This window comes from Bombina bombina, chromosome 1 (assembly GCF_027579735.1).
Source record: "Bombina bombina isolate aBomBom1 chromosome 1, aBomBom1.pri, whole genome shotgun sequence".
Taxonomy (NCBI): domain Eukaryota; kingdom Metazoa; phylum Chordata; class Amphibia; order Anura; family Bombinatoridae; genus Bombina; species Bombina bombina.
The window spans coordinates 723,421,544-723,439,400 of NC_069499.1; the positions used below are offsets into that span (position 1 = coordinate 723,421,544).

Sequence of the window (17,857 nt, forward strand, 5' to 3'; positions counted from 1 at the left end):
GCGGAGGCGAGGCTACTATCCGTCCCACTTGAATGGCCATGTTCCTGTTCTACGGGGTAGATTCCGGTAAGATCGTTTCATTTTATTTCTTCATGTACTGTAACTCATCTGTTCCTGCGAACTCACATGAAAAATACAGTGGGACTCCTTTAGTATCTTGGAATCAAGGGTTAATATGCGATTCAATCTGCTTATGTGTAGTGTTAACTAGGCTCGTGGCTTTGGAACATAACGGCCTGTTGAAGTGATGCGACCTTACGGTTGGGCGCGCTTTTTTTGGACTGTACGGTTCACCTTGTGACCGGGCGTGTTTATGTTCTGGTCTCCCATTTCCGCATTCCTGACTGTGTGGTGACAGAGAATTCTAGTCCGATGGTGTCTGGTTCATAGGAGGTGGTGAGTGCACCAGCCATTGTGGCTGTCAGGTGCCGTTTAAATTGTTTTCTATATAGTCCATTTTTGGGTGTGCTTTATCCAGTTATGGAGGATGCTGATGTTGAGATTTGTTCAAATTTCTGATTCAGATTCTTCGTCCTGTGACGAATGCGAATTGGCCCCATTGACTCAGGTCAGTCGGTTATGTTCTTTAGGCCGTCCTAGAGCGCCTTGCTCCTCGGGGTTGGGGATTCAAGGGACTGCTGAGCCATCCGCCTCGGGGGGCCCTGTCCTCCGGGAGGCAAGTGCCCTACCGCTCCCTACTACTACACATGCGGGTAACCCAGGTTATGTGTTTCCCTCCTCGGAGGGTGGATTGTTCCTCCTGGAGTTTGTGGCATGTTTTTCGCCTTTACATATTTTCGGCACTTGCACGAATCCACAAAGTCCAGATGTTTTATTTGCGATTGTGCTCGTGCCTGTTTGCCCCAGGTCTCTCGGCTACTGGAGGTCATGTGCAGTTCCCTGCAGGTGTAACTGTTCCTGAGTATTGTGCCCTTCGTTACAGGCGGACTCGCCTTTGTGTTTTAATCAGACACGTTTTTGAGCTGTTTGGGGACCCTATCCTTCTCGTTTATGGGACTCATCAGTCTTATCCTTCGAATGGCTCACCTCGTTAGACATGGGGGGATGAAGTAATCTCCTTTAAAGCTTGTTATCAAGATCTTTCCCAGTTTTGTTGGAAGAACAGGGCTGGTCCTGCGGATCTTTCTGTTCTTATTGGGCATTAACCCTCGGGTTGCCTGTTATTTTATTTTATCCGGTTAGAATGAATTTACTTTTCTTTTTCATACCATGTTTCCTGCGGGAACTTAAAAATCTCTTGGATCGATACTCGCTGTTTGCTTCTACGGAAGTTGTTCGGGACACGTTAGTCCCATGTTCGTGTCTTTTTCTTCTTCCCTCTCTGAGGGCGGATTTAGCCAGCTTGGCAGTTATGACCCTGGTTGCAGGCTGGTCCTGCTTGGGTTCAGATCTTCTGTCTTGCGGCTTATTCAGACATGTGGCGCCTGTTATACCTTGCTGGTCAGGTTGTGGTGCAGAGTGCTCTTAACATTATTTATTTGTTTTACTAGTTTCAGCTAAGCATTCTCAAGAGGACTTGCGGGTCTGTGCGGCTCTCGGGATTGTTTCAGTCCTACATAGCCGTTGCTCTGTTGACTTGATCAGTGAATTTTGCTGCGTCACTCTCTGTTTCCGATACCCTTGGAACTTAGAGTATTCCTTCCCACGTGGTGGGAAAATTAGAGGGTTTATTGCCTCTTTTCGCCGGGGTGGTGGTGTTGCTTTAGAAAATTGTCCTTTGTGGCCTTGTTCCTTTAGTGGTTCTTTTCTTCATTGAAACCTCTTGGATTGTCCGTTTCTCCTTGGGATGGGTCGCCTTCGGGGGACTTGGATTCCCTTTGGGAGTTGGTTGTTCCTTTTCGGGACATTAAACAGTGGGGTCCTTCTGGGCTCCGGTTAGTGGTCTTTTCCTGCTGTTGGGCATGCTCTGCTTCGCTTTCTTGGGATAGAAGAGGTCCTAGTGGTTTTCCACTCATATGGTTTAGGTATTGCCATCCAGGTGGCATCCAAACCCATGTTTTACTGACCTCTGACTTCAAATCTTAGGTGATGTTTAGGTTTGATGTTGCTCTGTTCGGGTGACTTGTCCTCACTGTTCCCCTGGTGTCTGGAGCTCGTGGCTAGCTGGACAGCTAGCTCAGCATACTAATGCGCTGTGGTTACTCTGTACTGTTGCAAACCGAGGGTTGCTAGTTCGCTCCCCGGCGAGGTCTACTCAGCCTTTCCTCCTTCCGAGGTTGATAAGATGAGCAGAGCTTTGTGTCACTTTAGGGGGTTTAGCCGCACTTTTAAAGCACAATCATGTGACGGTTGCTTGGACGCCTGTTAGCTCTAGTGTCCTTTTATGGCCCTGGCTCTTTGGAGTGTTGGGCACCTGTGAGGGGTGGTCTCTTCCCTTTCGGTCGGGACTTGTAAGGGATTCTTGCTCTTGTTATCCGGGTTATTCTGGATTTTCCCTGGGAGGTCTGTTTTTAGAATTTCAGAAGAGGGGATTTGTGTTCCTGGAAGATTGTTTAAACTAAACATTTGTGTGACCCGGGCTCCCGCTGTGGAATGTTACCGGACCTTATGATCCTAGGATTGGCCTGGGGGTTCCAGTTTCCAAGGTACTTGGGCTTAGCCCTTGTTCTGGCTGTTCTGTTTTACAACTTGGCCAGATTTACTAAGAGCCGGGGCTCCTTGGAGCTTGACTTGTGCCGGACGATACGGTTCCTTTGGGACAGCCAACTAACATGACCTCATGGTGGGCTTTCCTGTCTAGCAAACTGAAGGTTTGCGGTTGCTCAGCTGTCACATTTGCGTCTGGTATGTGTGTTAGCACGATGGTGTTTTAAGGGATTATTCCGTGTCAGTGACGTGGCCTTGTCCTCTCGGTTCTTCTTACTTCTTACGGTTCTTCTTCTTTTGGGGACCTCTCCTGTGTTCGGGAGGTTGGAGCAGATGTTTTATCTGTTTCGGGGACTGGTTTGCTCTTTGAGTTGTTCCTTCCCATCTGGGGAGCTGCTGGCTCCGCATTGAGACTTAGTCGGGTGGCTTGCTAGATCCCTTGGGCCTGTTCGATTGTCTTTCAGTTGAAGTGGCTGTGTCCATTCTCCCGCACTTTTGGGGGCTGGTCTTGGGGTTCCTTTCGGTTCCTTTGCTTTCAGATCTGCTGCTGTTTGGGCTGGTCCGGCTAGGTGTAGGATCCGAAATCTGTTGGTCATCCTCAGATCTTGGGGGTGACGGTGGACCTTGTTTTTAGAGGTTCTGTGCCTCTCCCCCTTTGTGATCTGTGAGTAGGCTTGGCGGCCTGGATTGTCTGGAGAGTGTCCTCTGTCTTGGAGGTTGGGCAATCTGCTATTTTGCTCGGCCGCTTCTTCCTTACGGATAGTATTTTCTCTGTGTCTACCTATGGATGGCACCGTGTTACTGGACTCAGCAAAGTACAGGTAGCAAACTCAGATAATAAACATCTGTTTGCTCAGTCTCTGAGTTCTGACGGTTTGAGGACTTTGTCTTCAGCTGTCTTTTTCAATGCTGTTGCACGATGTTTGGGATATGTTCTTCTGCTTAATAATGCCCGGTTGCTCCTTGTGGGTTGGGCGTCATCTCGCCTTGTTCTTGGCATCTATTCGGATCTCTGTGGACTTGGCATTCCTTTTGAAAGGGGTTTTTCCTTTATGGATTTTTCTGTACCTTTGGGTATCCCTTTGGTTTACCCTTGTCCTCTCCCTTTTGGAATGGTTGTACTAGGAAGAGTTGTGTGGTGACCGACTGCTGGGCGATTGGTCTCCTGGAGGACTGTTGGCTCAGTGAGTCTGCTTGCGGTCTCTAGTTAGGCTTTCGGACTATCTGCGGGTCAGTGTCCATGGGGCCTTTTCCTTCTAGTTTTTTTTTTTTCCCCCCCAGCTCAGACGAAGCAGGGTTTGGTTGGGTTGTGGTTTTTTCAGACCTGGTGCGCCTATTGTACCCTACCGTTTTTTGCATTCAGTGTCCTCTATAGCTTGAGTATTGTTTTCCCGAAAGTAATGAATGCAGCTGTGGACTCTTTCCATTTATGAAGAAAAACTTCAATTATGCTTACCTGATGATTTTCTTTTCTTCAGATGGAAAGAGTCCACAGCTCCCCACCCGTATTTTTTCTGTGGGGCGTCTTTATTTTTTACTTTTCTGGCACCTTTTAACCCTAGTATTTCTTCTACTGTTCCTTATTGCTCGGCAGAATGACTGGGGGATGAGGGAAGTGGCAGGAGTATTTAAGCCTTTGGCTTGGGTGTCTCTTGTCGCCTCCTCGTGGACAGGTTCTTATTTCCCAAAAGTAATGAATGCAGCGGTGGACTCTTTCCATCAGAAGAAAATAAAATTATCGGGTAAGCATAATTTAAGTTTTTTTTAGGATTTCCTATGTAATAATCTTAAGGTGGTGGCAGCAGCAGAGATAGTTTAATGTGGGTGGCATTAAAAGGGAGTTTAAGCATTTTTCTGGGTCTAGTACAGACTAGAGTGTTTGTTAACCCTTGCACCCATTGAACTAAGTCACAGGCTTGCCTGGAGTGGCTAGACTGTGACAAACTGGTGACTGTTACAGGGTTTGTTAAACCCCTTTCCATCACAGAGTGGCTTTGGAGGGCAATGTGCCAGAGGTAGATTTTTTTTGGCACTTGGACAGTGAGGACTATTGACAGATATCATCTTTTATGTCATTTTAGTTTTAAAACACAGAAGACTAACTAACTTAATGACTTTCGAAAATATTTTATTTTCAAAGATTTATTGCTGCAGCTTCCATTTTTAAATGCCTTTCTGAAAGCAGAAATGTGTGGGAGTGCTGATCCAAAAATCTGTCAGATGAAAAAATATTCTGTCCTTAAACCTTTCACTGATAAGTCTTTTTTTCACCCCAGTGCTGAGCCAATTTTTAGCTTTTTTTGGTCTACCTACATTTAAACCCTATTGTAGGTCAAATTTTACTGACTAACCCACTCAAATTTATATATTGTTGTTTTCTGCAGGCCCAGCATATTCACAAAAGATTATTATATTCATGGCACGTGAGATAGCTGCAGCAAAAACTGTAAAAAAAAAAAATATGTATAAATATTGCATATATTTTAGAAAATAATATTGAAAATGGCCCAGTGACCACTGCTGTTACTGTGATTACCTTCCTAAATTGTCATCAATTGAAATAGGGACCCATATGGGCTTTTGGGGGGTTATTGCATAGATTAGAGGCCCCATTATGCAGTACAGAAATAAAAACATTTTTTTTTCTTTGTTGTTACCACAGCGATCACCTGACTATACAGAACACAATTGATATATTTCTCTTGTTAAGTGTGTTCAGTCCACGGGTCATCCATTACTTATGGGATATATTCTCCTTCCCAACAGGAAGTTGCAAGAGGATCACCCAAGCAGAGCTGCTATATAGCTCCTCCCCTCACATGTCATATCCAGTCATTCTCTTGCAACCCTCAACAAAGAAGGAGGTTGCGAGAGGAGCTGGAGTTTTTACTTAATTATTCTTCAATCAAAAGTTTTTTTTTTTTTTAAATGGCACCGGAGTGTGCTGTTTTTCTATCTCAGGCAGTATTTGGAAGAAGAAACTGCCTGCGTTTTCTATGATCTTAGCAGGCGTAACTAAGATCCACTGGCTGTTCTCGACATTCTGAGGAGTGGGGTAACTTCAGAAAATGGGAATAGCATGCGGGGTCTCCCGCAAATGAGGTATGTGCAGTACAATATTTCTCCAACATAGGTGTGTCCGGTCCACGGCGTCATCCTTACTTGTGGGATATTCTCTTCCCCAACAGGAAATGGCAAAGAGCCCAGCAAAGCTGGTCACATGATCCCTCCTAGGCTCCGCCTACCCCAGTCATTCTCTTTGCCGTTGTACAGGCAACATCTCCACGGAGATGGCTTAGAGTTTTTTAGTGTTTAACTGTAGTTTTTCATTATTCAATCAAGAGTTTATTATTTTCAAATAGTGCTGGTACGTACTATTTACTCAGAAACAGAAAAGAGATGAAGAATTCTGTTTGTATGAGGAAAATGATTTTAGCAACCGTAACTAAAATCCATGGCTGTTCCACACAGGACTGTTGAGAGCAATTAACTTCAGTTGGGGGAACAGTTTGCAGTCCCTTGCTGCTTGAGGTATGACACATTCTAACAAGACGATGTAATGCTGGAAGCTGTCATTTTCCCTATGGGATCCGGTAAGCCATGTTTATTACGATTGTAAATAAGGGCTTCATAAGGGCTTATTTAAACTGTAGACTTTTTCTGGGCTAAATCGATTGATTATTAACACATATTTAGCCTTGAGGAATCATTTTATCTGGGTATTTTGATATAATAATATCGGCAGGCACTGTTTTAGACACCTTATTCTTTAGGGGCTTTCCCAAAGCATAGGCAGAGTCTCATTTTCGCGCCGGTGTTGCGCACTTGTTTTTGAGAGGCATGGCATGCAGTCGCATGTGAGAGGAGCTCTGATACTTATAAAAGACTTCTGAAGGCGTCATTTGGTATCGTATTCCCCTTTGGGTTTGGTTGGGTCTCAGCAAAGCAGATACCAGGGACTGTAAAGGGGTTTAAAGTTTAAAACGGCTCCGGTTCCGTTATTTTAAGGGTTAAAGCTTCCAAAATTGGTGTGCAATATTTTCAAGGCTTTAAGACGCTGTGGTGAAAATTTGGTGAATTTTGAACAATTCCTTCATGTTTTTTCGCAATTGCAGTAATAAAGTGTGTTCAGTTTAAAATTTAAAGTGACAGTAACGGTTTTATTTTAAAACGTTTTTTGTACTTTCTGATCAAGTTTATGCCTGTTTAACATGTCTGAACTACCAGATAGACTGTGTTCTGAATGTGGGGAAGCCAGAATTCCTATTCATTTAAATAAATGTGATTTATGTGATAATGACAATGATGCCCAAGATGATTCCTCAAGTGAGGGGAGTAAGCATGGTACTGCATCATTCCCTCCTTCGTCTACACGAGTCTTGCCCACTCAGGAGGCCCCTAGTACATCTAGCGCGCCAATACTCCTTACTATGCAACAATTAACGGCTGTAATGGATAATTCTGTCAAAAACATTTTAGCCAAAATGAACCCTTGTCAGCGTAAGCGTGGCTGCTCTGTTTTAGTTACTGAAGAGCATGACGACGCTGATATTAATATCTCTGAAGGGCCCCTAACCCAATCTGAGGGGGCCAGGGAGGCTTTGTCTGAGGGAGAAATTACTGATTTAGGGAACATTTCTCAGCAGGCTGAATCTGATGTGATTACATTTAAATTTAAATTGGAACATCTCCGCATTTTGCTTAAGGAGGTATTATCCACTCTGGATGATTGTGAAAATTTAGTCATCCCAGAGAAACTATGTAAAATGGACAAGTTCCTAGAGGTGCCGGGGCTCCCAGAAGCTTTTCCTATACCCAAGCGGGTGGCGGACATTGTTAATAAAGAATGGGAAAGGCCCGGTATTCCTTTCGTCCCTCCCCCCATATTTAAAAAATTGTTTCCTATGGTCGACCCCAGAAAGGACTTATGGCAGTCAGTCCCCAAGGTCGAGGGAGCGGTTTCTACTTTAAACAAACGCACCACTATTCCCATAGAGGATAGTTGTGCTTTCAAAGATCCTATGGATAAAAAATTAGAAGGTTTGCTTAAAAAGATGTTTGTTCAGCAGGGTTACCTTCTACAACCCATTTCATGCATTGTCCCTGTCACTACTGCCGCATATTTCTGGTTTGATGAACTGCTTAAGGTGCTCGATAGTGACTCTCCTCCTTATGAGGAGATTATGGACAGAATCAATGCTCTCAAATTGGCTAATTCTTTCACTCTAGACGCCTCTTTGCAATTGGCTAAGTTAGCGGCTAAGAACTCTGGGTTTGCTATTGTGGCGCGCAGAGCGCTTTGGTTGAAATCTTGGTCGGCTGATGCGTCTTCCAAGAACAAGCTACTAAACATTCCTTTCAAGGGGAAAACGTTGTTTGGTCCTGACTTGAAAGAGATTATCTCTGATATCACTGGGGGTAAGGGCCACGCCCTTCCTCAGGATCGGCCTTTCAAGGCAAAAAATAGACCTAATTTTCGTCCCTTTCGTAAAAACGGACCAGCCCAAGGTGCTACGTCCTCTAAGCAAGAGGGTAATACTGCTCAGGCCAAGCCAGCTTGGAGACCAATGCAAGGCTGGAACAAGGGAAAGCAGGCCAAGAAACCTGCCACTGCTACCAAGACAGCATGAAATATTGGCCCCCGATCCGGGACCGGATCTGGTGGGGGGCAGACTCTCTCTCTTCGCTCAGGCTTGGGCAAGAGATGTTCTGGATCCTTGGGCGCTAGAAATAGTCTCCCAGGGTTATCTTCTGGAATTCAAGGGACTTCCCCCAAGGGGGAGGTTCCACAGGTCGCAGTTGTCTTCAGACCACATAAAAAGACAGGCGTTCTTACATTGTGTAGAAGACCTGTTAAAAATGGGAGTGATTCATCCTGTTCCATTAAGAGAACAAGGGATGGGGTTCTACTCCAATCTGTTCATAGTTCCCAAAAAAGAGGGAACGTTCAGACCAATCCTAGATCTCAAGATCTTAAACAAATTTCTCAAGGTCCCATCGTTCAAGATGGAAACCATTCGAACTATCCTTCCTTCCATCCAGGAAGGTCAATTCATGACCACGGTGGATTTAAAGGATGCGTATCTACATATTCCTATCCACAAGGAACATCATCGGTTCCTAAGGTTTGCATTCCTGGACAAACATTACCAGTTCGTGGCGCTTCCTTTCGGATTAGCCACTGCTCCAAGGATTTTCACAAAGGTACTAGGGTCCCTTCTAGCGGTGCTAAGACCAAGGGGCATTGCAGTAGTACCTTACCTGGACGACATTCTGATTCAAGCGTCGTCCCTTCCTCAAGCAAAGGCTCACACGGACATTGTCCTGGCCTTTCTCAGATCTCACGGCTGGAAAGTGAACGTGGAAAAGAGTTCTCTATCCCCGTCAACAAGGGTTCCCTTCTTGGGAACAATTATAGACTCCTTAGAAATGAGGATCTTTCTAACAGAGGCCAGAAAAACAAAGCTTCTGGACTCTTGTCGGATACTTCATTCCGTTCCTCTTCCTTCCATAGCTCAGTGCATGGAAGTGATCGGGTTGATGGTGGCGGCGATGGACATAGTTCCTTTTGCGCGCATTCATCTAAGACCATTACAACTGTGCATGCTCAGTCAGTGGAATGGGGACTATACAGACTTGTCTCCGAAGATACAAGTAAATCAGAGGACCAGAGACTCACTCCGTTGGTGGCTGTCCCTGGACAATCTGTCTCAAGGGATGATGTTCCACAGACCAGAGTGGGTCATTGTCACGACCGACGCCAGTCTGATAGGCTGGGGCGCGGTCTGGGGATCCCTGAAAGCTCAGGGTCTTTGGTCTCGGGAAGAATCTCTTCTACCGATAAATATTCTGGAACTGAGAGCGATATTCAATGCTCTCCAGGCCTGGCCCCAGCTTGCGAGGACCAGGTTCATACGGTTTCAATCAGACAACATGACGACTGTTGCGTACATCAACCATCAGGGGGGAACAAGGAGTTCCCTAGCGATGGAAGAAGTAACCAAAATTATTCTTTGGGCGGAGTCTCACTCCTGCCACCTGTCTGCTATCCACATCCCAGGAGTGGAAAATTGGGAAGCGGATTTTCTGAGTCGTCAGACATTGCATCCGGGGGAGTGGGAACTCCATCCGGAAATCTTTGCCCAAGTCACTCACCTGTGGGGCATTCCAGACATGGATCTGATGGCCTCTCGTCAGAACTTCAAAGTTCCTTGCTACGGGGCCAGATCCAGGGATCCCAAGGCGGCTCTAGTGGATGCACTAGTAGCACCTTGGACCTTCAATCTAGCTTATGTGTTCCCGCCATTTCCTCTCATCCCCAGGCTGATAGCCAGGATCAAGCAGGAGAGGGCGTCGGTGATCTTGATAGCTCCTGCGTGGCCACGCAGGACTTGGTATGCAGATCTGGTGAATATGTCATCGGCTCCACCTTGGAAGCTACCTTTGAGACGAGACCTTCTTGTTCAGGGTCCGTTCGAACATCCGAATCTGGTTTCACTCCAGCTGACTGCTTGGAGATTGAACGCTTGATTTTATCGAAGCGAGGATTCTCAGATTCTGTGATCGATACTCTTGTTCAGGCCAGAAAGCCTGTGACTAGAAAGATTTACCACAAAATTTGGAAAAAATATATCTGTTGGTGTGAATCTAAAGGATTCCCTTGGGACAAGGTTAAGATTCCTAGGATTCTATCCTTCCTTCAAGAAGGATTGGAAAAAGGATTATCTGCAAGTTCCCTGAAGGGACAGATTTCTGCCTTGTCGGTATTACTTCACAAAAAGCTGGCAGCTGTGCCAGATGTTCAAGCCTTTGTTCAGGCTCTGGTTAGAATCAAGCCTGTTTACAAACCTTTGACTCCTCCTTGGAGTCTCAATTTAGTTCTTTCAGTTCTTCAGGGGGTTCCGTTTGAACCCTTACATTCCGTTGATATTAAGTTATTATCTTGGAAAGTTTTGTTTTTAGTTGCGATTTCTTCTGCTAGAAGAGTCTCAGAATTATCTGCTCTGCAGTGTTCTCCTCCTTATCTGGTGTTCCATGCAGATAAGGTGGTTTTACGTACTAAACCTGGTTTTCTTCCAAAAGTTGTTTCTAACAAAAACATTAACCAGGAGATTATCGTACCTTCTCTGTGTCCAAAACCAGTTTCAAAGAAGGAACGTTTGTTGCACAATTTGGATGTTGTTCGCGCTCTAAAATTCTATTTAGATGCTACAAAGGATTTTAGACAAACATCTTCCTTGTTTGTTGTTTATTCAGGTAAAAGGAGAGGTCAAAAAGCAACTTCTACCTCTCTCTCTTTTTGGATTAAAAGCATCATCAGATTGGCTTACGAGACTGCCGGACGGCAGCCTCCCGAAAGAATCACAGCTCATTCCACTAGGGCTGTGGCTTCCACATGGGCCTTCAAGAACGAGGCTTCTGTTGATCAGATATGTAGGGCAGCGACTTGGTCTTCACTGCACACTTTTACCAAATTTTACAAGTTTGATACTTTTGCTTCTTCTGAGGCTATTTTTGGGAGAAAGGTTTTGCAAGCCGTGGTGCCTTCCATTTAGGTGACCTGATTTGCTCCCTCCCTTCATCCGTGTCCTAAAGCTTTGGTATTGGTTCCCACAAGTAAGGATGACGCCGTGGACCGGACACACCTATGTTGGAGAAAACAGAATTTATGTTTACCTGATAAATTTCTTTCTCCAACGGTGTGTCCGGTCCACGGCCCGCCCTGGTTTTTTTAATCAGGTCTGATATTTTATTTTCTTTAACTACAGTCACCACGGTACCATATGGTTTCTCCTATGCAAATATTCCTCCTTAACGTCGGTCGAATGACTGGGGTAGGCGGAGCCTAGGAGGGATCATGTGACCAGCTTTGCTGGGCTCTTTGCCATTTCCTGTTGGGGAAGAGAATATCCCACAAGTAAGGATGACGCCGTGGACCGGACACACCGTTGGAGAAAGAAATTTATCAGGTAAACATAAATTCTGTTTTTCTGGAAATGGAATTGACTAAGAAAACACTGCTGTTACCCGTATGATGTAAGTACAGCCTTAAATGCAGTGACTGGTATCAGGCTGATAAATGTATGCACAGTAGAGTTATTTTCTAGGGACTAGAATTTGACTGAAAAATTACTGTTAATACTGATATAATGTGTGAGCCTTAACTGCAGTAGAAGCGACTGGTAGCAGGCTTAGTAATAACTTTACACAGCATCTGAAATGTTGTTTTTTAAAAACGTTTACTGGCATGTTAATCGTTTTGTGAGGTGCTTTGGTGATAAATCTTTTTGGGCATGATTTTTTTCCACACGGCTAACGTATATTTCTGCATAGAAACCGTTATATCAGGTCTCCCACTGTTGTAATAGGAGTGGGAGGGACCTTTTTTTAGCGCCTTGTTGCGAAGTTAAAATTCTAGCACAGTCTTCCGCCTTGATCCAGGACATCTCTAGAGAGCTCAGGGGTCTTCAAAATTCGTTTTTGGGGGAGGTAATCAGTCACAGCAGATCTGTGACAGTGTGTTTGACTGTGAAAAAAGCGTTAAATCTTAATTTGATATCCGTTTTTTGGGTACTGAGGGGTTAATCATCCTTTTGCTAATGGGTGCAATACTCTGCTAATTAATACATTTAAAGAATTGTTGACTATAACTGAATTAGTTCTTTGTTATTCAACTGTGTTTTTTAAAAGCGCTGCAGCGTTTTTTATATTGCTTGTAAACTTATTGAAAGTAATTTCCAAGCTTGCTAGCTTCATTGCTAGTCTGTTTAAACATGTCTGATACAGAGGAATCTACTTGTTCATTATGTTTAAAAGCCGATGTGGAGCCCAATAGAAATGTGTACCAATTGTATTGATATTACTTTGAATAAAAGTCAATCTGTACCGATAAAGAAATTATCACCAGACAACGAGGGGGAAGTTATGCCGTCTAACTCTCCTCACGTGTCAGTACCTTCGTCTCCCGCTCGGGAGGTGCGTCAGATTGAGGCGCCAAGTACATCAAGGCCCTTACAAATCACTTTACATGATATGGCTAATGTTATGAAAGAAGTATTATAGAATATGCCCGAGTTAAGAGGCAAGCGCGACAGTTCTGGGTTAAGGACAGAGCGCGCCGATGACACGAGAGCCATGTCTGATACTGCGTCACAATTTGCAGAACATGAGGACGGAGAGCTTCATTCTGTGGGTGACGGTTCTGATTCGGGGAGACCGGATTCAGAAATATCAAATTTTAAATTTAAGCTTGAGAGCCTCCGCGTGTTACTAGGGGAGGTGTTAGCGGCTCTGAATGATTGTGACACGGTGGCAATCCCAGAGAAATTATGTAGGCTGGATAAATACTATGCGGTACCGGTGTGTACTGACGTTTTTCCTATACCAAAGAGGCTTACAGAGATTATTAGCAAGGAGTGGGATAGACCCGGTGTGCCTTTTTCCCCTCCTCCGATATTTAGAAAAATGTTCCTTATAGACGCCACCACACGAGACTTATGGCAGACGGTCCCTAAGGTGGAGGGAGCAGTTTCTACTTTAACCAAGCGTACCACTATCCCGGTGGAGGATAGCTGTGCTTTCTCAGATCCAATGGATAAAAAAATTAGAGGGTTACCTTAAGAAAATGTTTGTTCAACAAGGTTTTATATTACAGCCTCTTGCATGCATTGCGCCTGTCACTGCTGCAGCGGCATTCTGGTTTGAGTCTCTGGAAGAGGCGATTCGCACAGCACCATTGGATGAGTCTTTGAGCAAGATTAGAACTCTTAAGCTGGCCAATGCGTTTGTTTCGGATGCCGTAGTGCATTTAACCAAACTTACGGCTAAGAATTCCGGATTTGCCATACAGGCGCGCAGAGCGATATGGCTTAAATCCTGGTCAGCAGATGTAACTTCTAAGTCTAAACTACTGAACATTCCTTTCAAAGGGCAGACCTTATTCGGGCCCGGCTTGAAGGAAATTATTGCTGACATTACTGGAGGTAAGGGCCACACCCTTCCTCAGGACAGGGCCAAATCAAAGGCCAAACAGTCTAATTTTCGTGCCTTTCGTAATTTCAAGGCAGGAGCAGCATCAACTTCCTCCGCTCCAAAACAGGAAGGAACTACTGCTCGTTACAGACAGGGTTGGAAAGGCAACCAGTCATGGAACAAGGGCAAGCAGGACAGAAAGCCTACTTCCGCCCCTAAGACAGCATGAAGACAGGGCCCCCTTTCCGGAGAAAGATCTAGTGGGGGGCAGACTTTCTCTCTTCGCCCAGGCTTGGGCAAGAGATGTACAGGATCCCTGGACGTTGGAGATTATATCTCAGGGATACCTTCTGGATTTCAAAACTTCTCCTCCACAAGGGAGGTTTCATCTGTCAAGGTTATCAACAAACCTAGTAAAGAAAGAGGCATTTCTACAATGTGTACAAGACCTCTTAGTGATGGGAGTGATCCACCCAGTTCCGCGAACGGAACAGGGGCAAGGGTTTTATTCAAATCTGTTTGTGGTTCCCAAAAAAGAGGGAACCTTCAGACCAATCTTAGACTTGAAAATCTTAAACAAGTTCCTAAGGGTTCCATCGTTCAAGATGGAAACCATTCGGACCATCCTACCCATGATCCAAGAGGGTCAATATATGACCACAGTGGACTTAAAGGATGCCTACCTTCACATACCGATTCACAAAGATCATTATCGGTACCTGAGGTTTGCCTTTCTAGACAGGCATTACCCGTTTGTAGCTCTTCCCTTCGGGTTAGCTACGGCCCCGAGAATTTTTACAAAGGTTCTGGGCTCACTTCTGGCGGTACTAAGACCACGAGGCATAGCGGTGGCTCCGTACCTAGACGACATTCTGATACAAGCGTCAAGTTTTCAAAATGCAAAGTCTCATACAGAGATAGTTCTAGCATTTCTGAGGTCGCATGGGTGGAAAGTGAACGTGGAAAAGAGTTCTCTGTTACCACTCACAAGGGTCCCTTTTCTAGGGACTCTTATAGATTCTGTAGAGATGAAAATTTACCTGACGGAGTCCAGGTTATCAAAGATTCTCAATGCTTGCCGTGTCCTTCACTCCATTCCAAGCCCAACAGTAGCTCAGTGCATGGAAGTAATCGGCTTAATGGTCGCGGCAATGGACATAGTGCCATTTGCGCGCCTACATCTCAGACCGCTGCAACTATGCATGCTAAGTCAATGGAACGGGGATTACTCAGATCTGTCACCTTTGCTAAATCTGGACCAGGAAACCAGAGATTCTCTTTTCTGGTGATTGTCACGGGTTCATCTGTCCAAAGGAATGACTTTTCGCAGACCAGATTGGACGATTGTAACAACAGATGCCAGCCTACTAGGCTGGGGAGCAGTCTGGAACTCCCTGAAGGCTCAGGGATCGTGGACTCAGGAGGAGAAACTCCTCCCAATAAACATTCTAGAATTAAGAGCAATATTCAATGCTCTTCTAGCTTGGCCTCAGTTAGCAACACTGAGGTTCATCAGATTTAAGTCGGACAACATCACGACTGTGGCTTACATCAATCATCAAGGGGGAGTCAGGAGTTCCCTAGCGATGTCGGAAGTCTCGAAGATAATTCGCTGCGCAGAGTCTCACTCTTGCCACCTGTCAGCGATCTACATCCCAGGCGTGGAGAACTGGGAGGCGGATTTTCTAAGTCGCCAGACTTTTCATCCGGGGGAGTGGGAACTTCACCCGGAGGTATTTGCTCAACTGATTCGTCGTTGGGGCAAACCGGATCTGGATCTCATGGCATCCCGCCAGAACGCCAAGCTTCCTTGTTACGGATCCAGGTCCAGGGACCCGGGAGCGGTGCTGGTAGATGCACTAGCAGCCCCTTGGGTTTTCAACATAGCTTATGTGTTTCCACCTTTTCCGTTGCTACCTCGACTGATTGCCAGGATCAAACAGGAGAGAGCATCAGTGATTCTGATAGCGCCTGCGTGGCCACGCAGGACCTGGTTTGCAGACCTAGTGGACATGTCGTCCTGTCCACCATGGTCTCTACCCCTGAGGCGGGACCTTCTAATTCAGGGTCCTTTCAACCATCCAAACTTAATTTCTCTGAGGCTGACTGCTTGGAAATTTTAACGCTTGATTCTATCAAAGCGTGGGTTTTCGGATTCGGTTATTGATACATTAATACAGGCTCGAAAACCTGTTACCAGAACAATTTACCACAAGATATGGCGTAAATATTTATATTGGTGTGAATCCAAGAGTTACTCATGGAGTAAGGTTAGGATTCCTAGGATATTGTCTTTTCTACAAGAGGGTTTAGAAAAGGGCTTATCCGCTAGTTCACTAAAGGGACAGATTTCTGCTCTGTCTATTCTGTTACACAAGCGTCTGGCAGAGAATCCAGACGTCCAGGCTTTTTGTCAGGCTTTGGCTAGGATTAAGCCTGTGTTTAAAGCTGTTGCTCCTCTGTGGAGCTTAAACTTGGTTCTTAAAGTTCTTCAGGGTGTTCCGTTTGAACCCCTTCATTCCATTGATATTAAGCTTTTATCTTGGAAAGTTCTGTTTTTGATGGCTATTTCCTCGGCTCGAAGAGTCTCTGAGTTATCTGCCTTACATTGTGATTCTCCTTATCTGATCTTTCATTCAGACAAGGTAGTCCTGCGTACTAAACCTGGGTTTTTACCTAAGGTTGTTTCTAACAGGAATATCAATCAAGATATTGTTGTTCCATCATTATGTCCTAATCCTTCTTCAAAGAAGGAACGTCTTTTGCATAATCTAGACGTGGTCCGTGCCCTGAAGTTCTACTTACAGGCAACTAAAGATTTTCGACAAACTTCTGTTTGTCGTCGTTTACTCTGGACAGAGGAGAGGTCAAAAGGCTTCGGCTACCTCTCTCTCTTTTTGGCTTCGTAGCATAATTCGCTTAGCCTACGAGACTGCTGGACAGCAGCCTCCTGAAAAAATTACAGCTCATTCCACTAGAGCTGTGGCTTCCACCTGGGCCTTTAAGAATGAGGCCTCTGTTGAACAGATTTGCAAGGCTGCAACTTGGTCTTCACTTCATACTTTTTCCAAATTTTACAAATTTGACACTTTTGCTTCTTCGGAGGCTGTTTTTGGGAGAAAGGTTCTACAGGCAGTGGTTCCTTCTGTTTAATGTTCCTGCCTTGTCCCTCCCATCATCCGTGTACTTTAGCTTTGGTATTGGTATCCCATAAGTAATGGATGACCCGTGGACTGAACACACTTAACAAGAGAAAACATAATTTATGCTTACCTGATATATTTATTTCTCTTGTAGTGTGTTCAGTCCACGGCCCGCCCTGTCTTTTTGAGGCATGTTCTAAATTTTAAATTATAACTCCAGTCACCACTGCACCCTATAGTTTCTCCTTTCTCGTCTTGTTTCGGTCGAATGACTGGATATGACATGTGCGGGGAGGAGCTATATATTGTGTGATCCTCTTGTAACTTCCTGTTGGGAAGGAGAATATATGCCATAAGTAATGGATGACCCGTGGACTGAACACACTACAAGAGAAATAAATTTATCAGGTAAGCATAAATTATGTTTTTTTTTTTAAAAGAGGTACTTGTCTACTAGAAAATAAACTTTATTAGCGGTCTCTAGACATACCAGATTTTTTTTTCAATTTTGTATATAATGTAACATGCTCAAGCAAATACCCAAGTGTTAAAAAAAAAAAAAAAAAAAAAAGAATGATCTCCATTTGAAAGAGCAGACAATTCTCTTTCTGCATGACGAAAAAGGCTTGTTATGCGCATGATGAGCTATTATTATTTATTATTATTATTATTATTGTTGTTACTATTATTTATTATTATTTTAAATTTCAGACAGATTTTAACAGAAAAGACACTTGCTACCTCTTCAATCATGTTGATATTACAATAACCTATCATAGTGGTAAAGGAGAAAATTGGGATGGTGCCAGATTGGTTACTGCAAGACTTGAACCAAAAAGGTAATGCTTCTAACAGTTGTTCAATAAAGAACCCTCATTTGTGTCCCCTGGATTTCTGGAAAACTTATACACTTTTATTGTATTTACTTGTGCTTTTTCCACCCACACAGAGTGCAAACTGCAAATTACAGTTTGCCTTACCATGCTACATGATACAAAGTGATTGCTTAAATTAATGCATTAAATGCATTACAATGACATAAGTGTATAAATAAAATGTAATGTGTTAGAGCATTTTATTATTGCATTGTTGCTCGCATGTAACGGAGTGTTCAACCACTTCAAAGGGGTTAAATA

General features: G+C 44.4%; 1 protein-coding gene across 1 annotated transcript in view; it reads left to right on the plus strand.

The window, feature by feature from the left end:
* The window catches only part of LOC128645912 (transmembrane 9 superfamily member 2), a 662,966-nt gene that overhangs the window by 212,462 nt on the left and 432,647 nt on the right, over positions 1-17,857 (plus strand). Inside the window, exon 6 of the mRNA XM_053699233.1 lies at positions 17,433-17,560. Coding sequence (XP_053555208.1) covers positions 17,433-17,560 — 128 coding nt within the window. The remainder of the gene's footprint in view (positions 1-17,432; positions 17,561-17,857) is intronic.